This window comes from Pygocentrus nattereri, chromosome 11, assembly GCF_015220715.1.
Source record: "Pygocentrus nattereri isolate fPygNat1 chromosome 11, fPygNat1.pri, whole genome shotgun sequence".
In the NCBI taxonomy this organism is placed as follows: domain Eukaryota; kingdom Metazoa; phylum Chordata; class Actinopteri; order Characiformes; family Serrasalmidae; genus Pygocentrus; species Pygocentrus nattereri.
The window spans coordinates 29,618,423-29,636,480 of NC_051221.1; the positions used below are offsets into that span (position 1 = coordinate 29,618,423).

The following is an 18,058-nucleotide window of genomic DNA, read 5'->3' on the forward strand; positions in this document are numbered from 1 at the left end:
GGGACTTAAGCGCTCTCTGAGGTTGGGGGCTAGATTAGATTTTCACAAGATTAGACATTCTGCAAGCGTTTGAGGCTAGTCTCATGAAGGAAATAGAAAAGTCAGTGTGGCATTTTATTAGAGTTTGATGAGGTGTACACAGGATTCATTGAATCACAGCAGTTTTTAATCGATCTCAAGAGGAGTCAGCAGATTTAGGAAACTGCAGGTCAGTTAATATGTCTTGGGGCTTATACTGAGATAAGGGCCTTTGGTCAATGTTAAAAAAAAAATTCAGACCTCTGAAAAAAATTACAAAGGACCCATTTTCCTAAGCATGGGACTAGCTGACATCTGTGTTTATATGTATGCATGTGATCCTTAGTTCTCTCAAGATGATGTAGCACCTCTGTATAGGTTCGTGCTGCTGTGCTGGTTGTTTAGGGGTATAGACTGTCATTACGAGCTAAAATGACTGCTTTGGACACATCAGCTGTTTCATTCACCTATACTACTACACACACACACACACACACACACACACAGTCTCTCTTTTGCCAGCGTTTTGCTTTTACTTTAAACTTGAGACCATGTTTCTTTAGGGCTCTGTAAAATGTTTTCCCCAAATTCTGTTTTATATTTATGTTTTTAATTCAAGTATGTAAAAACTACAATAACACAAACAGTAGAGAAATGTCTCTTTTCATTGTATTGAACTTGCTAAGTGGCATATTCAACAGCAGTCAGCAAAGTTCATAAATTATATTTATAAATTAGTAAATACATTTGTAATTCACACATTCACTCAGATTTAGCAGGCTAAAGAGTCTCCACAATAGGGTGCTATTAGCAGCCTGCCCAAATACATACTTGTATAATTAGGTGGAGGAGGAATAATAGGCTCGGGCTGTTTCATGGTTTTGGTGGGGCGCCGCTAAGGAAAATATTAATGCTACAGCATACAGTCACGTAATATGGAATTGTGTGCTTCCAACTTTATGGCAGCAGTTTGGCGAAGGCCCTTTATAAACATACTTCTACTAACATGCAGTGTCCATAAAAAAATTACAGCATCCATAAAAAATTGGTTGGCCAAATGTGGTGTGGAAGAACTTGATTGGCCTGCACAGAACCCACACCTCAGCACCATACACCACCTATGTAATGTATTGGAATGCTGACTACCAGTTTGGCCTTCTCACCCAGCACCAGTGCTCAAACTCACTAATGTTTTATTTGGATGAACAAGTAAATCTCTGCAGCCATTCCGATAGGAAGAAGGGTGTTAATTCCATATAATGCATAGGGTTTTGGAATGAGATGTTCAACAACATATAGATGAGATGTTTGGGTGTCCATACTTTTGGTGATGTCATATAAGAGACTTTCTTGCCTAGAGGAATGATGTCTCAGGAATGCTAAAGAAACGCCAAAAAGCACAAGTGATACTGTTTGTTCTTGTTTAATTATACTGGTTAATTGCCATATTTAACTACCTTGCTTCAGCTGATGTTGTGTTTTGCACTTTGTCTTGCTTGTGCACTGACATCTTTGCACTGCATAAGTAAATATGCGCAATATGTTCCGTGTTGGTACCGTACTGCGGGTAGTATAAGGGCAAATTACACAGAATGTTTATTATGTTCTAAAAATGCTTTAATTAAGCATCTCAGAAATCATAGGGCCCTATTTCTAAGTTCTGAGCAAGCATGGCCATATCATATGAGTTCAGAAACCACATGCAAAAGTTTGCAACTCAGCTTTTTTTAAAAATTCATATCAAAGAAACATTAATTCACATAAATGATGCAAAAGATTACCAATATGTATAAAGGGAAGGTATGCATGTAGAGAGAAACTGGTGACAAATGGTGTCCGGCCTCTCTGATGTCCAGCCCTTTGTGTGTGTGTGTTTCTGTGTGTATATGTGTGTCTCAGTCTCAGAGGACTGTGCAAATTGAACCCTGCTGTGGCTATGGTGAACTTCAACCCAGAGCTGTGAGAAAACCAGCATGAAAGCTGATGTCTTATGGAAATGGGCGTGTTAAAATGAAAGAGCGCAAGGTTTTTAAATCAGTTGGCGTGTCCTCTCATTCCTGTGCTGATGTATGGCTTCTTTTGGGGAAAATGACGTGCTGGAAAGGGGCTTCCTTGCAATTACAGGATGGCTCTAACCATAGAGCACCTCACTAGAGCAGATGCTAGGAGGACTTTTTTTCTGTTTGTTTTTTTTGTGTTTTGTTTGTTGCATTCACCATAGGTAAAAGACACACATACACATATCCCAGTGAAATGTCACTTGAAATGTGGCAGACAAGTATTATTAATTGTCGTAAATTGTGTTTTCAGATAGGTAGATGTATGAAGGTAATCATCTCTGTGGTGCTGTTGTGTGTGTGTGTGTGTGTGTGGGAGCATGTGTAAAACTCTAATTTGGAACATGTGGTATCAAGAACTGAGCTACTTGCTCTCACAAAGCATTCAAATATCTCACTGTGTTGTCAAGTAAGGCCAAATCTGGTAATTTTGCCAGTATAAAGGAACCTATAGAGGTAGTGTATTCTCTCATTCTTTCTGTTTTTTGGCCCCCCTCTTTTTCTGTCACTGTATTAACATCTTTAGTAGTATGCTATTTGTAAATTTAGTGATGGTCCAAGGTGCCTCTTTAGCAAGAAAAAGCACCCCTATACACATTGCTCCAGTTTTGGCTTCTCTCTTCGCTCTGGACTTTAAATCCCCCCTTTGCCTCCACCTTTTCAGACTAAAAAGCGTTGTAAACATGAAATACCAGCAGGGAAGGGAATGCCTTACAGGCTTAGGCTGGCTTCAGACTGTGGGGCTATCTGACAGGCTGCTCGCCCTTCAGTCTGACAGCTCTCATGGTCCTCACAAGGAGCTCACTGGTGGTCTTGGGTTATCCACATATGCACTCAATACATACAAATACATACACACACACACGCACACACACACACACATTCTTCAGGTTCAGAGTGCTTGCAAATAAGGGTTCTGCAAATAAAGCCAGAAGTGCTTTAGAGAAAGAGTTGGGTGTAAATAAGAACATGATTATTTTATTTTTACTTGAAATGAAACAAACAACGTGGAGTGGTGGGTAATGCCATGGAAAAAAACCCCTTAAAAACCCTTTTAGGCTTTCCAACTACCAGTGCTTTAAATTGATTCAGGATTGCAATTCTGCATTCTTCTGAAATTCATTCCATGTTGAATTTTAGATACATTTTTGTAGGAAGACCCTGTAAATAATTTTATTAAAATAAATTAATTGCTTTAAAGCTAAAGATTCTGGACTACATGAATGCATTAAACATTCTAGTACTTCGTCTTGCTTCTTAATCTGCAAAAACCTGCAGGTTTCAATACCTGGCATGTTTTACTCTTTGCACGAATATGTGTGCGTATGTGTTTGTCTGGTTATTGTCCTGAAAGAGAAACAGCATCATTATTTGCATTCGGAGTGTTAAAACAGAATATATGATATGAGTTTAGATCACAGCCTTTTGAAATTCACAATTAGAATTTGCATTATCTGGCTTTATTTAGGATTAGATTTTCTTGCCACTCTTATGTGTTCATGGATCAGGAGTTGTTGAATGCTAGTGGAAATCTGACTGCTTTTGAGGAATGAAAAATACAGCCTTGCTCTATGCTTTTACTGCATTAGAGAAACATTTGCATTTGTTTAGCGCAAGCCTGGAGCGATTAACACCTGCCTGTCGTTTAATGTAAGACTTTTACTCCATCATTGTTTCATCTGACCTGTGTTATCCAAACCTTTTTTCACACATGGCAAACTCTTGTTGAGCCTAAGGCTACAGTCACACAGCATTAACAAAAACCAGCCTTTTCCAAACTCTAATTGGCCAGATAAGCTAGTTTGAAAAGAGCACAAAGACTGATAGAAACATGTACAGGATAGTAGACCAACATTTGTCTTTGTCTGTGTTCAAGAATTTATGATTAGATTTGTTGTAAAGTTTTAAAAGTTTTAAATTGACTAATGGGGGAGCAAACGGCTTCTGTTATAATCTGTTATAAATGATATGATATGGTCCACATTTGCGTTTGTGTGTGTGTGTATGTAGGAATGTCATGTTAGAATTGTTGTGAAAAGTGAAGTTTTGAAACCTTTTTACTTTGTTAGGGATGTCTTGACATTGATGCTGATAGTGTTTACCATCTCAGCCTTGTAAAGGTCCTGGTTGATCAGTTGATCAGCAGCTTGATTTTTTTTTTACTGAATTAAGTGGATGCATGGCTGTGTTAGTCAGTCTATGGTAGATAGTTCTCAGTTCAGCTACACAACCTAATCTTCTCAGTTATCGCATTGAAGAACTTCTTAGTGTCGTCACCAACAGCAAACTTTACCCAAACAACTGTTCCAATGTTGAGACTAATGTGTAATATTCAAACCCATTCTTAATTGTTTGACTGGATAAAAAAATAGTTGTAATACTAACAACCACTCCGGGACATTTTGTGTCAAGGAATGGAGTCATTCTTTTCCTGGATAGGCAACCAAACCTGGACAATCCAGGGAAATCTGGGACAAATGACCACACAACCGATACCATGCTCAGATACTTGTAAAAATTCACAGATACCAACATTCTGTTACCTGCTGATGTGACATAAGCTGAGTGTCCACTGCTGTGCTGATGAACAAATGACTCAAACTGGCTGTGAAGAAGGCTCTGATAACACAGTTTCTGACACAATTTTTAATAATCCTAAATTCCCATCAGAAATGAACTGCATGATTTTAGCTTGTTTTTAAATACACAATTACATCTACTTCCCCAATACGGGTAGAGACACATACGCCAACTAAACGGAGGCGGAAAAGCTTTTTCTACCAAAGTTTGTATATATTAACTTTATTCTGTTTGACTGAGTAGAATTGTGGGGTATAAATGTTACTTTTGTTACTGTCTTTGTAAAATAGCCTGTAGAGAGACAGTGTTGTCCTACTGTGTACATATATGCCTGGATTTTATCTATTAGCAGTGCACTGTGCTAGCACTGCTGCTCAGGTTCTCAGCCTTTGCTTAGTAATCAGCACACATTGTGTTACTTTAAATGAGAGAGATTTGTTGATAATTATCTATAGACAGAGCTGGTTGTATTTTAAGCATCAGTTCTTTCAGAGTGAGGAGGAAAGGGGGAGTGTGCAAAGAGAAGGTCTGTCTTCTTTTGTCTGTCTTCCCCTTTAGCCCTTCTCCCTATTTCTTTTTTCCCACAGCGAGTTGCATCGTGTACCACAGATGTCCACTTTGAGCCCACAGCCAGATTTAGGGTAATTAACCTCTTCACATAAAATTGCAAAGACAAAAGGCAGAGAGACAAGACATTTGCATCTTGAGTAAAATCCATTGCATCATGCACATATTAAAAATAAATGTCTGTATTTTTTAATTCACGTCCTGTAGTGTAGAACGTTTGATGTGTGTAATTCACAGCAGATTGTGTAACATTGTCTATAATCATGGACTTGTTGGGGAAAAAGAACCCTGAGGACAAGATGTGTATTGGAAAGGCAGTTGCCTGCTTCATGACAAAGGCCATTATATCCAGCCAAGGTATGAATGAGCCAGTGACACATTACACCAATAACGGTCGCAATGTCTCAGACTTGTCAATACCAGGTCTTATTTTGTTTTACAGTATAATTATGTGGTTCCGGTGGAGGAAAAAAGAGAGGCAAAATGACAGAGGTATAGAGAACATGGCAAGAAAGAGTGATAAAGTGATGGAAGGAAAGACAGACAAAGAGAGAGGAGAGCTGGATGTTGGAGACTGTAATGAGCTCTGTCACTGTGTTATCTGTAGTCTTGGGTTTCCTTATCGGTGTATGTATGCAACTACCACGCCTGCTTCTGCACCGTGCCAGCGGTGAGCCTGTGCCGGGGCGAAGCAGCGAGACAGACGCCAGGCTGTCCAGCATTCCTGCTCTGAAAGGAGCCCACCGCCATCGCCACTGCACCACGGGGGGATTTGGTTACAGACCATGAAAAGGCAGCCATGCTCACTGAGACAGGCCTTGCCATTGCTGATAATAATTTGCTCTCACTCTTTGCTGGGTATTCGACCCAAAGCAGACCAGTTCGGCTCCAAACTGGCACCTTGCTGTGTTGAGAGTTTATGAGTTCATTACATGCAAATAAGGAGGATTGCAGCGCATGTGTTGCATTAGCCCAGCATTAAATGTGTATTTATTAATCCCTTAAACTGAAGTCTAGAGCTGCATGAAATGGAGAAAAAGTGTGATGTGCTGGAAAGCTGTTGGACATTGTCATGACAATGTGAAATGTGATAAATTACAATTAAAAAGAGTTCTAAGTTCAAGCAATTTTTGAAAAAGTTATTTAACTGTATGTAAAGTCAGTAATGACAGTTTTCTGCGTATCTGCATTGTTTGCACTACACCTTAAAAAGAGCATTACTATACTCATTTAAGCAAATAGTAAAAATAACAAAATGACAAAATCTATAGTGGCAAGTGAAAAATAAAAATAATAAAACTTCCAAGTCAAGTCAAGAGGCTTTTATTGCCATTCCGTCTATGTACAAGTACACAGTGGAGTGAAATTACGTTCCTCCAGGAGCATCATGATGCAACAAGGAACAAAAAGTACAAAGTGCGAGCGTGCAGACATAGCGTGCAAACAAGAAATGAAGCTAGACACAATATAATAAATATGATAAACAGACATTAGACACAGTAAACAGACAGGACAGTGCAGCACGGACACAGCACACGTTTCTGGACATGAGGTAGTGAGAATAAGGTGCAGAGATATTTAACATGCTATGATCCGTGAGTCATGCAGTCAGATGACATACATAAACACAGCAGTTACTGAGGTAGTAAAACAGTGTAAACACAGTGTTAGCAGCAATGTTCCAGATAGTGCAAGTAGAGCACCAAAAGAGGTGTGTGTGAGCGGGGGTGGGGTTTAGTTCAGTCCTGAGTTTAAAAACCTGATCGCTTGAGGAACAAAGCTGTTGCAGAATCTGGCAGTGATGGCATGGATACTCCGGTACCTTCTGCCAGACTGCAGCAATGAAAAAAGTCTGTGTGAGGAATGGATGGGGTCATCCACAATGCTAGTGGCTTTCCGGATGCAACGTGTGGTGTAGATGTCTATGATGGAGGGGAGAGAGACCCCGATGATCCTCTCAGCTGTCCTCACTATACACTGTAGGGTTTTGCGATCCAAGGCAGTTACTTTCAAGGTTACTTTCAGCACAGCAGCATATTTTTTGTCTTGGAAGGCTGTTACAACAGTCAGCATTTCCTGCAGAGCTTTCTCTATATTTGGGAAATTGTTTTTGTTTGTATTGTTTTCTATGTTTTCATTGTGTTAAGTATCAGCTAATTATCTCTTATCTCACAAATTGGCTGTTTACAGGTTAAAAATAAGAAGGTGATAAGGGACATGGCTTTAACACTGGCTGTGAAAACATGTCATTTGAATTTCTGTTTATCTAAAAGACCACACTGCCTTTCAGCATGTAAATTACAAGCCATGTGATTTAATGGTATCATTCTCAGATTAATTTAAAAATAGTAAAAGCAAAATCATGAATGGTCATTTTTTGCTGCTCGATGTGGCACATGTGGTGTGCTGTGGCCTTAAGTGTAAAAATAATGTATATACATAATATATGGATTACTTGCCTAGTAATACTTTAAAATGCTTTAAAAAATATTTTACAACCCCAATTCCAATGAAGCTGGGACGTTGTGTAAAACATAAATAAAAACAGAACACGATGATTTGCAAATGGTTTCAACCTATATTCAATTGAATACACTACAAAGACAAGATATTTAATGTTCAAATGGATAAACTTTATTGTTTTTTGCAAAGATTCACTCATTTTGAATTAGATGCCTGCAACATGTTCCAATGAAGCTGGGACAGGTGCATGTTTACCACTGTGTTACATCACCTTTCCTTTTAACAACAAGCGTTTGGGAACCAATGACACTAATTATTGAAGCTTTGTAGGTGGAATTCTTTCCCATTCTTGTTTGATGTACAACTTCAGTTGCTCGACAGTCCGGGGTCTCCGTTGTCATATTTTGTGCTTCATAATGCGCCACACATTTTCAATGGGAGACAGGTCTGGACTGCAGGCAGGCCAGTCTAGTACCCACACTCTTTTACTACGAAGCCTCGCTGTTGTAACACGTGCAGATTGTGGCTTGGCGTTGTCTTGATGAAATAAGCAGGACGTCCCTGAAAAAGACGTTGCTTAGATGGCAGCATATAAGATATGTTGCTCCAAAACCTGTATGTACCTTTCAGCATTAATGGTGCCTTCACAGATGTGCAAGTTACCCATTAACACACTAACACACCCCCACACCATCAGAGATGCTGGCTTTTGAACTTTGCACTGATAACAATCCAGACAGTCCTTTTCCTCTTTGGCCTGGAGGACGTGACGTCCATGATTTCCAAAAACAATTTGAAATGTGGACCCGTCAGACCACAGGACACTTTTCCACTTTTCGTCAGTCCATCTCAGATGAGCCCGGGCCCAGAGAACCCAGCAGCATTTCTGGGTGTTGTTGATATATGGCTTTCGTTTTGCATGGCAGAGTTTTAACTTGTAGATGGAGCGACGAACTGTGTTCACTGACAATGGTTTTCTGAAGTGTTTCTGAGCCCATGTGGTAATATCCGTTACAGAATGATGTCGGTTTTTAATGCAGTGCCGCCTGAAGGATCGAAGGTCACGGGCATTCAGTGTTGGTTTTCTGCCTTGTCGCTTACTTGCAGAGATTTCTCCAGATTCTCTCAATCTTTTGATGATATTATGGACTGTAGATGATGAAATACATATGTTCCTTGCAATTGCACGTTGAGAAACGTTGTTCTTAAACTGTTGGACTATTTGCTCATGCAGTTGTTCACAAAGTGGTGAACCTCGTCCCATCCTTGCTTGTGAATGACTGAGTCCTTCAGGGATGCTCCCTTTATACCCAATCATGACACTCACCTTTTTGAGCATTCCTCAACTTTCCCAGTCTTTTGTTGCCCCTGTCCCAACTTCTTTGGAACGTGTTGCAGGCATCAAATTCAAAATGAGTGAATATTTGCAAAAAACAATAAAGTTTATCCATTGGAACATTAAATATCTTGTCTTTGTAGTGTATTCAATTGAATATAGATTGAAAAGGATTTGCAAATCATGGTATTCTGTTTTTATTTATGTTTTACACAACATCCCAACTTCATTGGAATTGGGGTTGTACAAAAGGTATGCATAAATAGACCTGCATAGGTCACCTTATAGTTGTCTGCCAGTGATCCCCAAGACCTCTGCCACAATTCAAGTAGCAATTTATTTTAAGTAGCAAACATTGTACAGTTTCAGTAAATTAGCTGTTCTGAGACCTCACCAGAGAGAGAGAAAATGAGGATGTCCAAATTGTGTTGGAATGTAACAGTGAGCCTGGTCGAGGTTAGTGTTACAAATGCTAACTTGTCTGATATTTTATTGTCTAATGCCTTTCATTCATCTGTTACAATATAGTCTGACTGTGCTTTGTGTCAAATGAGATGAAAATCTGTGTGAAGAACACTGGTCTTTGAATCATTTCACCCAGCACCTTTTGCTCTCACTTATCCTGTGAGGAGCTCTGCGAAGTTCAGGGTTGTTGCTGGCCCAGCACAGACCCGGCAACAACTGGCTCAGCTCTATTCACACAGCTGGGCCTATACTGGAGCCCTTACACCTGCATAAATAATAGCAGGATTAGCACATGCTGAGTTTTCTTTTCAGATATAGCTTTATGTATAAACAGCAGACTCCACAATATGTGCTTTAAACCTGTCAGTGGTGTTGATGGTTATATTTTGACACGTTGCATGCATGGCTGGGAATCAAGAAACTGTGACAGGTATTATTTTCAACCAAAGTCTTGTTTTTAACTATTGTGTCTGTGCGTGTGTTTATCTGTCCACAGCACTGTAGACATGGTATGTGTGTAAATAAAGAGATGGAGACGAGACCAGTGCATGGTGAGTGGGGACCATGGGGACCCTACAGTGTGTGTTCCAGGACCTGCGGTGGTGGAACACGGAGCACATCTAGAGACTGCAACAGACCTGAGTAAGTACACACATCTGAGTAAAAAATACTCCCAAAATTTATACTGCACTATTTTTACCTCTAAACTGAGCTGTACTGTTGTTGATTAGAGTGTACATAGGAAATTCCAGCTTTCCATGGCATGTTTTACAGCATCTATTAAGACATTTCAGCCCATTATTTAGCTATTCTGTATTTAATTTTTTATTTAGCCATTATTTAGACATGTCACATCTGATGGAACTTATTAAATCCATTGTAATACATGCGATGAGGTTTGCAGAAAAAAACGTTTCATCTTAAATCCAGACTGTTTTGTGTATTTTTTTAAGCAATAGGAATGGGAGTCCAGTTTTATTTCCTTATGTCTGGGCTTTTGTGTGTGTGATAGGCCAAGGAATGGTGGGCGGTTTTGTGTGGGACGCCGCATGAAGTTCCGTTCCTGTAATACGGAACCATGTCCGAGGGGCTGGAAAGACTTCCGAGAGGAGCAGTGTTCCCAGTTTGATGGCAAACACTTCAACATAAACGGACTGCCTCCCACCGTCCGCTGGGTGCCCAAATACAGTGGCAGTGAGTGTTTCAGCTGTGCAACACACACTTAGTGTTATAAGTCAGTTATAAGAACTTATAAATTAGCATTAGAATTCCCTAGCAAGCCAGATGAAGGGTCTTATAGTAATCCAACCTGAGACAAAGGCATGAGTTTCTCACTGTCAGCAGTGAAGAGAATGTTACAGGCCTTGGAGACATTAAGAAGATGATAATAGGCTAATCTACAGCTCATTAATGTGGTCCTTAAAGCTGAAGACACTGTCAAAAATGATGTCTTTTTTGTCTTTACATACAGCAAAATAAAAAAGTTTAAATAAAGAAGTATATTTTTCTCTAAGCCTTATTTCTAGTAATCAAGATCTGTCTTATACATATTTAATTTTATAAAAGAGACATTCACTGGTTAATTTAATCATTTGTTCAGTCAAATAACGAGCCTGTAGATTTATAGGTTACAGTAGATAGGCTGCCGCTGTGGGTGTCTGCATATTGATGAAAGCAAATGCCACCGTTTCTTTATTAATTATACTGCCAAAGGAATACTTTTGTACAGATTATATAATGAAGGGCCCAGAAAAGTACTTTGAAAATGCCACAAGACTCTATTCACTATTAATATGAAAAGACAAAATGGCAAATGAAAATGGAGGTCATGTAAATATGCACATGCCCACATGTACAAGATTCTTTGTAAATCACCACTTTCCTTGCATAGTTAGTCTGCTCCTTGGCAACACATGGCTAACTAACTTTAGAAAGATGGATTAAACAGATTAAAAGTGAAATGGAAACATTAGAGTAAATGTTGCTTTTTTATTGTATGTGTTTTTAATTTTACTTGTAATGGTATTACAGCAAAGGCTTCTATTTGCAGTCTTAATGAAGGATCGATGTAAGCTGTTCTGTCGTGTTGCTGGGACAATGGCCTACTACCAGCTACGAGATCGTGTGGTTGACGGAACTCCGTGTGGACCAGACACTTACGACATCTGTGTGCAAGGCCTGTGCAGGGTACTCAGATACACACTGTCACACAGTATACTCCTAAGAATTGCACATGGCTGCTACTCTTACTTTTTACTGATTCTTTTAACCATAAAACCAAAATATTTTTGTATTTAATTCTCCAGCAAGCAGGTTGTGATCATGTTTTGAACTCCAAGGCAAGGAATGATAAGTGTGGAGTGTGTGGAGGGGACAACTCATCATGCAAGACTATTGCAGGCACCTTCAACAACGCACAATATGGTAAGCTTACAATTCATGTATTAAATCTTTCACCTTAGGCATCAATAATGAAGGTGGGTAGCTTCTTATGTTATATATGCTGACTTTTACTATATATTTTATTAATATTATTACATGTAAGTAAGCCATCTCTGTGCCAAACAGTGATTAGTCTAAAACCCCTTGAAGGTTAGTCACCAGCTGGTGTGTTGTGTCTTTAAAGCGACGAGAGTACCAGCAATGCTCTCATTGTTGGAACAAGTCTAACCCAAAACATCAGCACAGGCTGGGATGGGTCTGGAGTAAACAGAGTCAGGGCAGCAGGATATTCCTCCTTTCTTTAAACTCCTCTATGATCTTCTCCACTAGCACCAAATCAGAAAGCTTCCTTCTTCATTTAAAACCAGACAGGGCAGTTAAAAGCTACCAAAAGGCTGGCTGACATTGGCCAGTCAGGCATCCCCAAAAAATCACTCAGTATCTTTCTGTACAAAGTAGAGGTTTCCAAACTATTCCACAGAGTCCTGCTTTTTCCATAAACAATCCATAAATTCTTTATTGGGCCCTCATTATCTCCACCTCAGCTCCCTGCTGAATCATGAATACACATTTAAATAAAAAAGGGAGTGTGTAGCGTTGTAAAAATAAGTACTTACAATGAATGTCTTCTAAATATCAAAGGATTTTCTTTCAGTCAATCCACTCAGTAAATTATGCCTCAAATTTGTAATTCTTCTTTTCTTCCTCATATATAATGTAGCAGTTTTGGCTTTGTGCACTCGAGCCATTGAAGCATCCAGCTTAATCGCCACCATTATAAAAAACCTCAACTATTTTTTTTTAATAAAACATGTGGTGGTATTCAGGGTTACACTGACTTTGACTCCGTTTAGGTTAGTAAGCAGTTATGTTGTCTCTAATTAGACATCTCTTTATCCAGGTGAACAGGTGTGATCAGGTACATCAGACACACAGTAGTAGTGTTGTAGCCCGATTTCTGTCTCAAGACTGGTCTTGTGACCATAAAGTCGTGGTCTTGTCTTAGTCTCGGGGTAAAGTGGACTCTTGGAAATTGGCCCATCCATTCATCCAACCATCCATCCATCCATCCATCCATCCATCCATCCATCCATCCATCCATCCATCCATCCATCATCTTCCGCTTCTCCGGGGTTCGGGTCGCGGGGGCAGCATCCTAAGCAATGAGGTCCAGACCTCCCTTTCCCCAGCCACTTCCACTAGCTCCCCGGGGGGGATTCCGAGGCACTCCCAGGCCAGCTGGGCAATATAGTCATGCCAGCATGTCCTGGGTCTTCCCCGGGGTCTCCTCCCAGGTGGACTTGCCTGTGACACCTCCCGAGGGAGGCCTCCAGGAGGCATCCTAACCAGATGCCTGGACCACCTCAGCTGGCTCCTCTCGATGTGGAGAAGCAGCGGCTCTACTCCGAGTCCCTCCCGGATGACCGAACTTCTCACCCTATCTCTAAGGGTGAGTCCAGACACCCTGCGGAGGAAAGCTCATGACCATAGGTGAGGGTGGGAACGTAGATCGACCAGTAAATCAAGAGCCTTGCCTCTTGCCTTGCTCAGCTTTCTTTACCACAACAGACCGGTAAAGAGCCCGCATCACTGCTGACCCAGCACCAATGCGCCTGTCAATCTCCCGCTCCATTTTACCATCACTCGTGAAAAAAAAAACCCAAGATACTTAAACTCCTCCACTTGAGGCAAGAGCTTATCCCTGACCCAGAGAGGGCTCTTTGCCCTTTTCCGCCTGAGAACCATGGCCTCAGATTTGGAGGTACTGATTCTCATCCCAGCCACTTCACATTCAGCTGCAAAGCGATCCAGCGAAAGCTGAAGTTCACGGCCTGATGTCCCCAATAGGACCACATCATCTGCAAACAGCAACGATGTGACCTTGAGGTCACCAAACTGGACACCCTCCATCCACTGACTGCGCCTAGAAATTCTATCCATAAAAATTATGAATAGAATCGGTGACAAAGGGCAGCCATGACGGAGTCCAACTCTCACTGGGAACGAGTCTGACTTACTGCCGGCCATGCGAACCAAACTCCTGCTTTGTTTGTACAGAGCCTGAATGACTCATAGCAAAGAGCCATTTATCCTGTACTCCCGAAGCACCTCCCACACAATACCCTGGGGAACACAGTCGAATGCCTTCTCCAAATCCACAAAGCACATGTGGACTGGTTGGGCAAACTCCCATGAACCCCCCAGAATCCTGGAGAGGGTGAAGAGTTGGTCCAGTGTTCCATGACCAGGGCGGAACCTGCACTGTTCCTCCTGAATCTGAGGTTCGACTATAAGCCGGACTCTCTTCTCCAGTACCCCTGCATAGACCTTACCAGGGAGGCTGAGGAGTGTGATTCCCCTATAGTTGGAACACACCCTCTGGTCCCCCTTTTTAAAAAGAGGCACCACCACCCCAGTCTGCCAATCCTTGGAAATTGGTAGATAGTGGAAATTGTTCTTGAGACCAGCCTACTGTGATGCCTCCATCTGAGGTAACTGGAAACCATCAATGAATATCAACAAATCCAGAATAAACAGAATGAAGCAGTCCTTTTTCTGCATCAGGGGTTCACAATCTTTTGCAGCTCAGAGCCTACGTAAATGACTACAAAAGCTTCCTCCCAAAGTATTTTTTTCTGACTCACATTATGAGAAGGCTGATGTGATAGCTACCGAGTGCTGGGTATCAGGCAGAAAAGAGGAAAGCTGCACATGGAGCAACGGCTCATTTCATCAGGCTTATATACATATTCGTCATGTTTAGTCTCCAAGTGACAAAGTAAATTGTTGATTTACAAAGCTTCATTTGATAAGACCTGATAAGCAAAAATAGCAAAGAGTCTAATGAACTAAATGACTGTGAACAGAAGCTCTCCCCTGATCAACATCATAATGGAAAGTCAAGACAGAGCAATTTTTAAGAATATTGAGAGATTTTGGGTCATTTTTCAAGCTGGATTACTCACTGATACTTCTCTGCAGATCAGTGGAAATGCTCTGACTAAAGAGGGTGAGTTCTGCTGGGTGTTCTGATTTATTCGTTGCCTATACATTAGATTATTTTTGAGTTATGATTCTTCTAAGCTGCTTCTCCGTCTGGGTCGCAGGCTAGAACCTGCAGTGCTATGCTATTTATTTGAACATTAAAAGATATCTGCAGCTCTCATAGGAATTCCAGTGAGCTAAAAGTAAGTACAGGTCAAGTATGTTACACTAAATGTAGATGTTGTTCATAGGATGTTTGGAACGTGTTTTAATGACCTAGCAGAATAAAAATCCTGGGGACTTCACAGTTACTTAATTTCTTTTGCCATTCCATGTAGTCAAGCTCTCCCATACACTCTGTTGTAAGGTGAAACCCTTTACTTTCAATCTGAGGTAGACCACAGGCATGCTGGAGTTTTAACTGGGAGCGTGTTACCTTTCTGTTGCAGCACCATGTTTGCATTTTGGGGTCAGGCTTTGGTTTCGTTCCATTGTGTGCACAGCCTAAGTTTTCGACCCTCTGCCTCTGATCTCAGATCAGTGCGCATGGGCTGTTGTAGGGATGGTCCGTAGTTTGCCCTGCTGCCATTAACAAGTCACAGCTGAACGATGTGAAAATCTGTGTGGATGTGATGTGTGTGCGTTTTCTCTGTGGGAGAGACAACTGCAGTGGTTTTCTTGTTTCATACTCAACATACACTTATCTGCTCACACTGTCCACACCATTAAGGCAGGGACATTGACCACTACTCTTGTTGCTATCTGGAATTGCAGTAGTGAGAAATGAGATTCTAAGTGGATTTTTTGTTAAATGATTAGCATAAAGCTTTCTAAAGATATGAAATTTTTCTAAGGCTTTCAAAGATTATGTTAATTGCATGGTATAGTTCAGAGTTCATGCACTTGGATGTCAACTTATAGAATTGCTTTACTTAGGCAGTAAGTCTAGCACAGTTTTAGCTCAATTACAAGCATTAGTAATGAGGTTGAAAATGAACATGCTCCAGGAATGAGAGGACAGTTGAGGAGAAAACCTAACCTTTACCAGTGCTGCCCTCTATGGACTTAAATGTCCAGTAACACACAAAATCTCCTCTTCTCTTCTCTTCTCTTCTCTTCTCTTCTCTTCTCTTCTCTTCTCTTCTCTTCTCTTCTCTTGTTCTTTCAAACAGCGTGACCACTTGTAAATTATAAGGCAAACCTAGTGCTGTGGCGTAATTATTTCTACCTCTCTTTTCACTCCTTTTTGTTTTGTGAGTGGGCCTCCAGGAGGGTTATGGGGTTATGTGTCAGAGCAAACCTTTCTTTTTTCTTTGTTTTCATTCTTTCTTTCTTGCGTTTGATTCTCTATGTGTGACATTTGAAGCCTAAAGGGCACCATCCATTTCCTTTGGACCAGTCTGTGCAACATGGTGAAGCTATTAAATCAAGATGTGATGGAAAACCACTATCACTGCTGTTGTGTATGACACAAAATATTTTTTCTTGTTTTTTCATGTTTTTTCCCCTTTCCTTAGGTTATAATGTTGTGGTGCGAATTCCAGCTGGCGCAACCAACATTGATATAAAGCAAGTCAGCTACTCGGGAACACCAGAAGATGATAACTACCTCGGTAGGTCTTACCTGAGGAAGCATCCATTAACGTTTTGCTTAACTCACATGCAATCTAGTAACAACCACTAGAGCCTTAGTGGGTGGAAGAAAAGTGAACGTAACAAATCAACTTGGGAAGAAGCTAACTTTTTCATCCTCGTATTTATGTATTCTCACATGTCATTTATTTAACTTTGTGAATAAACTCAGTACAACTGATTGCCAGTGAATAAGAGACTGAGACTGTGGTTCCGATGAGTGCCAGCTCCTTTCCTCTGAGAACGAAGGGAGGAAATAGAAATCCAGAGCCTGAGAAGTTTGGGGAAAAAGGGGTGAAGGGAATGCAAACGAAGTGTCAGAGAAAGCGAAAGATGAATGAGGGGAGAGAGGAGGTAATTAGAGACAGATGCAGAGAAAGAGTTGATGAAAGAGGGTAATAAAGAGGGAAAGTACGCAAGAGCATTAAGAAAAGTGCTGCGTTTGCTTAAACTTTTCACACTGTAGTGGGGCTAAGTGGCCCCTTTAAAGGGAGATCGGGTGAACAAACAATGGCATGTGAGCTCACACACACACACACACACACACACACACACACACACATTCTCGGAGGACAACCAAAATGCAACATATTTACACACACAGAGAAGTACATATGGTAAACCATCATTCTCAGAATATTTCAATGTGAAGCATTAATAATGCAAATACATTAATGGCATTAGTATATTTTAGAGTCAAAAGAATGATGTGTTAGCGTCTTGAGTATGTGGATATTGCGCACACATGCAGTTATATATGCAAAATACTTGCCCCATGTTCCTTCTAGAACTATGTAGAAATATGTCATTAAATATGTTGTGGTAATTAAAATGCTTACACTGTTAATTGTAGTGATTATACTTAGAACAATATTGAAATGGCTAAATTTTATTAATGAATCAAAGTGAATGTTTTGTAGAAGATACATAATTACATTGTATTGAACAACATTGTGACTGCAATTATTTTCTGTAAATTAAGGTCCAGGCATATTTTTGTTAAAGAACACCAGCATGTATTTTACCAAACTGCCAGTTAGGTGTAGTTTTTTTTGTTGTTGTTGTTGCTTTTGATTGGTCTAACTCTTCTATACTTGGTTCAGAAGCTCTGTTGTTGGGTTAAATTTCCCTGCTTAAAACGTAAGATGACATTGTTGATAGTGTATGCTATTAAAATGGCACTCAAATTTCAAATTAAATATAATTTTTTCAATTATCCTATCTCCACAGCCCTTTCTGACAGTCAGTCCCACTTCCTTCTTAATGGAAACTTGGTGGTGTCCATGTTTAAAAGGGAAATCTCCTTTAAGGGAACAGAGATTGAGTACAGTGGCTCCAACACCACAGTGGAGCGCATCAACTGTACGGAGCGTATTGAGGAGGAACTCATTCTCCAGGCAAGTTTTACAAGGTTAACCACAGAGGGATTCAAAATGACATTGTGAGATTCAGATCTCCTTTGAGCTCATCATTATAAGCTGACTGGGTCTAATTTCTGTGCCGCTGCTCTATA

General features: G+C 40.5%; 1 protein-coding gene across 3 annotated transcripts in view; it reads left to right on the forward strand.

Moving 5' to 3' along the window:
- LOC108428407 (A disintegrin and metalloproteinase with thrombospondin motifs 20) overlaps positions 1 to 18,058 on the forward strand; it is a 93,577-nt gene that overhangs the window by 44,314 nt on the left and 31,205 nt on the right. For all 3 annotated transcript variants that reach the window (XM_017699384.2, XM_037543077.1, XM_037543078.1), the window contains 6 exons: positions 9,983 to 10,128; positions 10,499 to 10,680; positions 11,537 to 11,673; positions 11,793 to 11,910; positions 16,431 to 16,526; positions 17,776 to 17,942. In XM_017699384.2, coding sequence (XP_017554873.1) covers positions 9,983 to 10,128; positions 10,499 to 10,680; positions 11,537 to 11,673; positions 11,793 to 11,910; positions 16,431 to 16,526; positions 17,776 to 17,942 — 846 coding nt within the window. The remainder of the gene's footprint in view (positions 1 to 9,982; positions 10,129 to 10,498; positions 10,681 to 11,536; positions 11,674 to 11,792; positions 11,911 to 16,430; positions 16,527 to 17,775; positions 17,943 to 18,058) is intronic.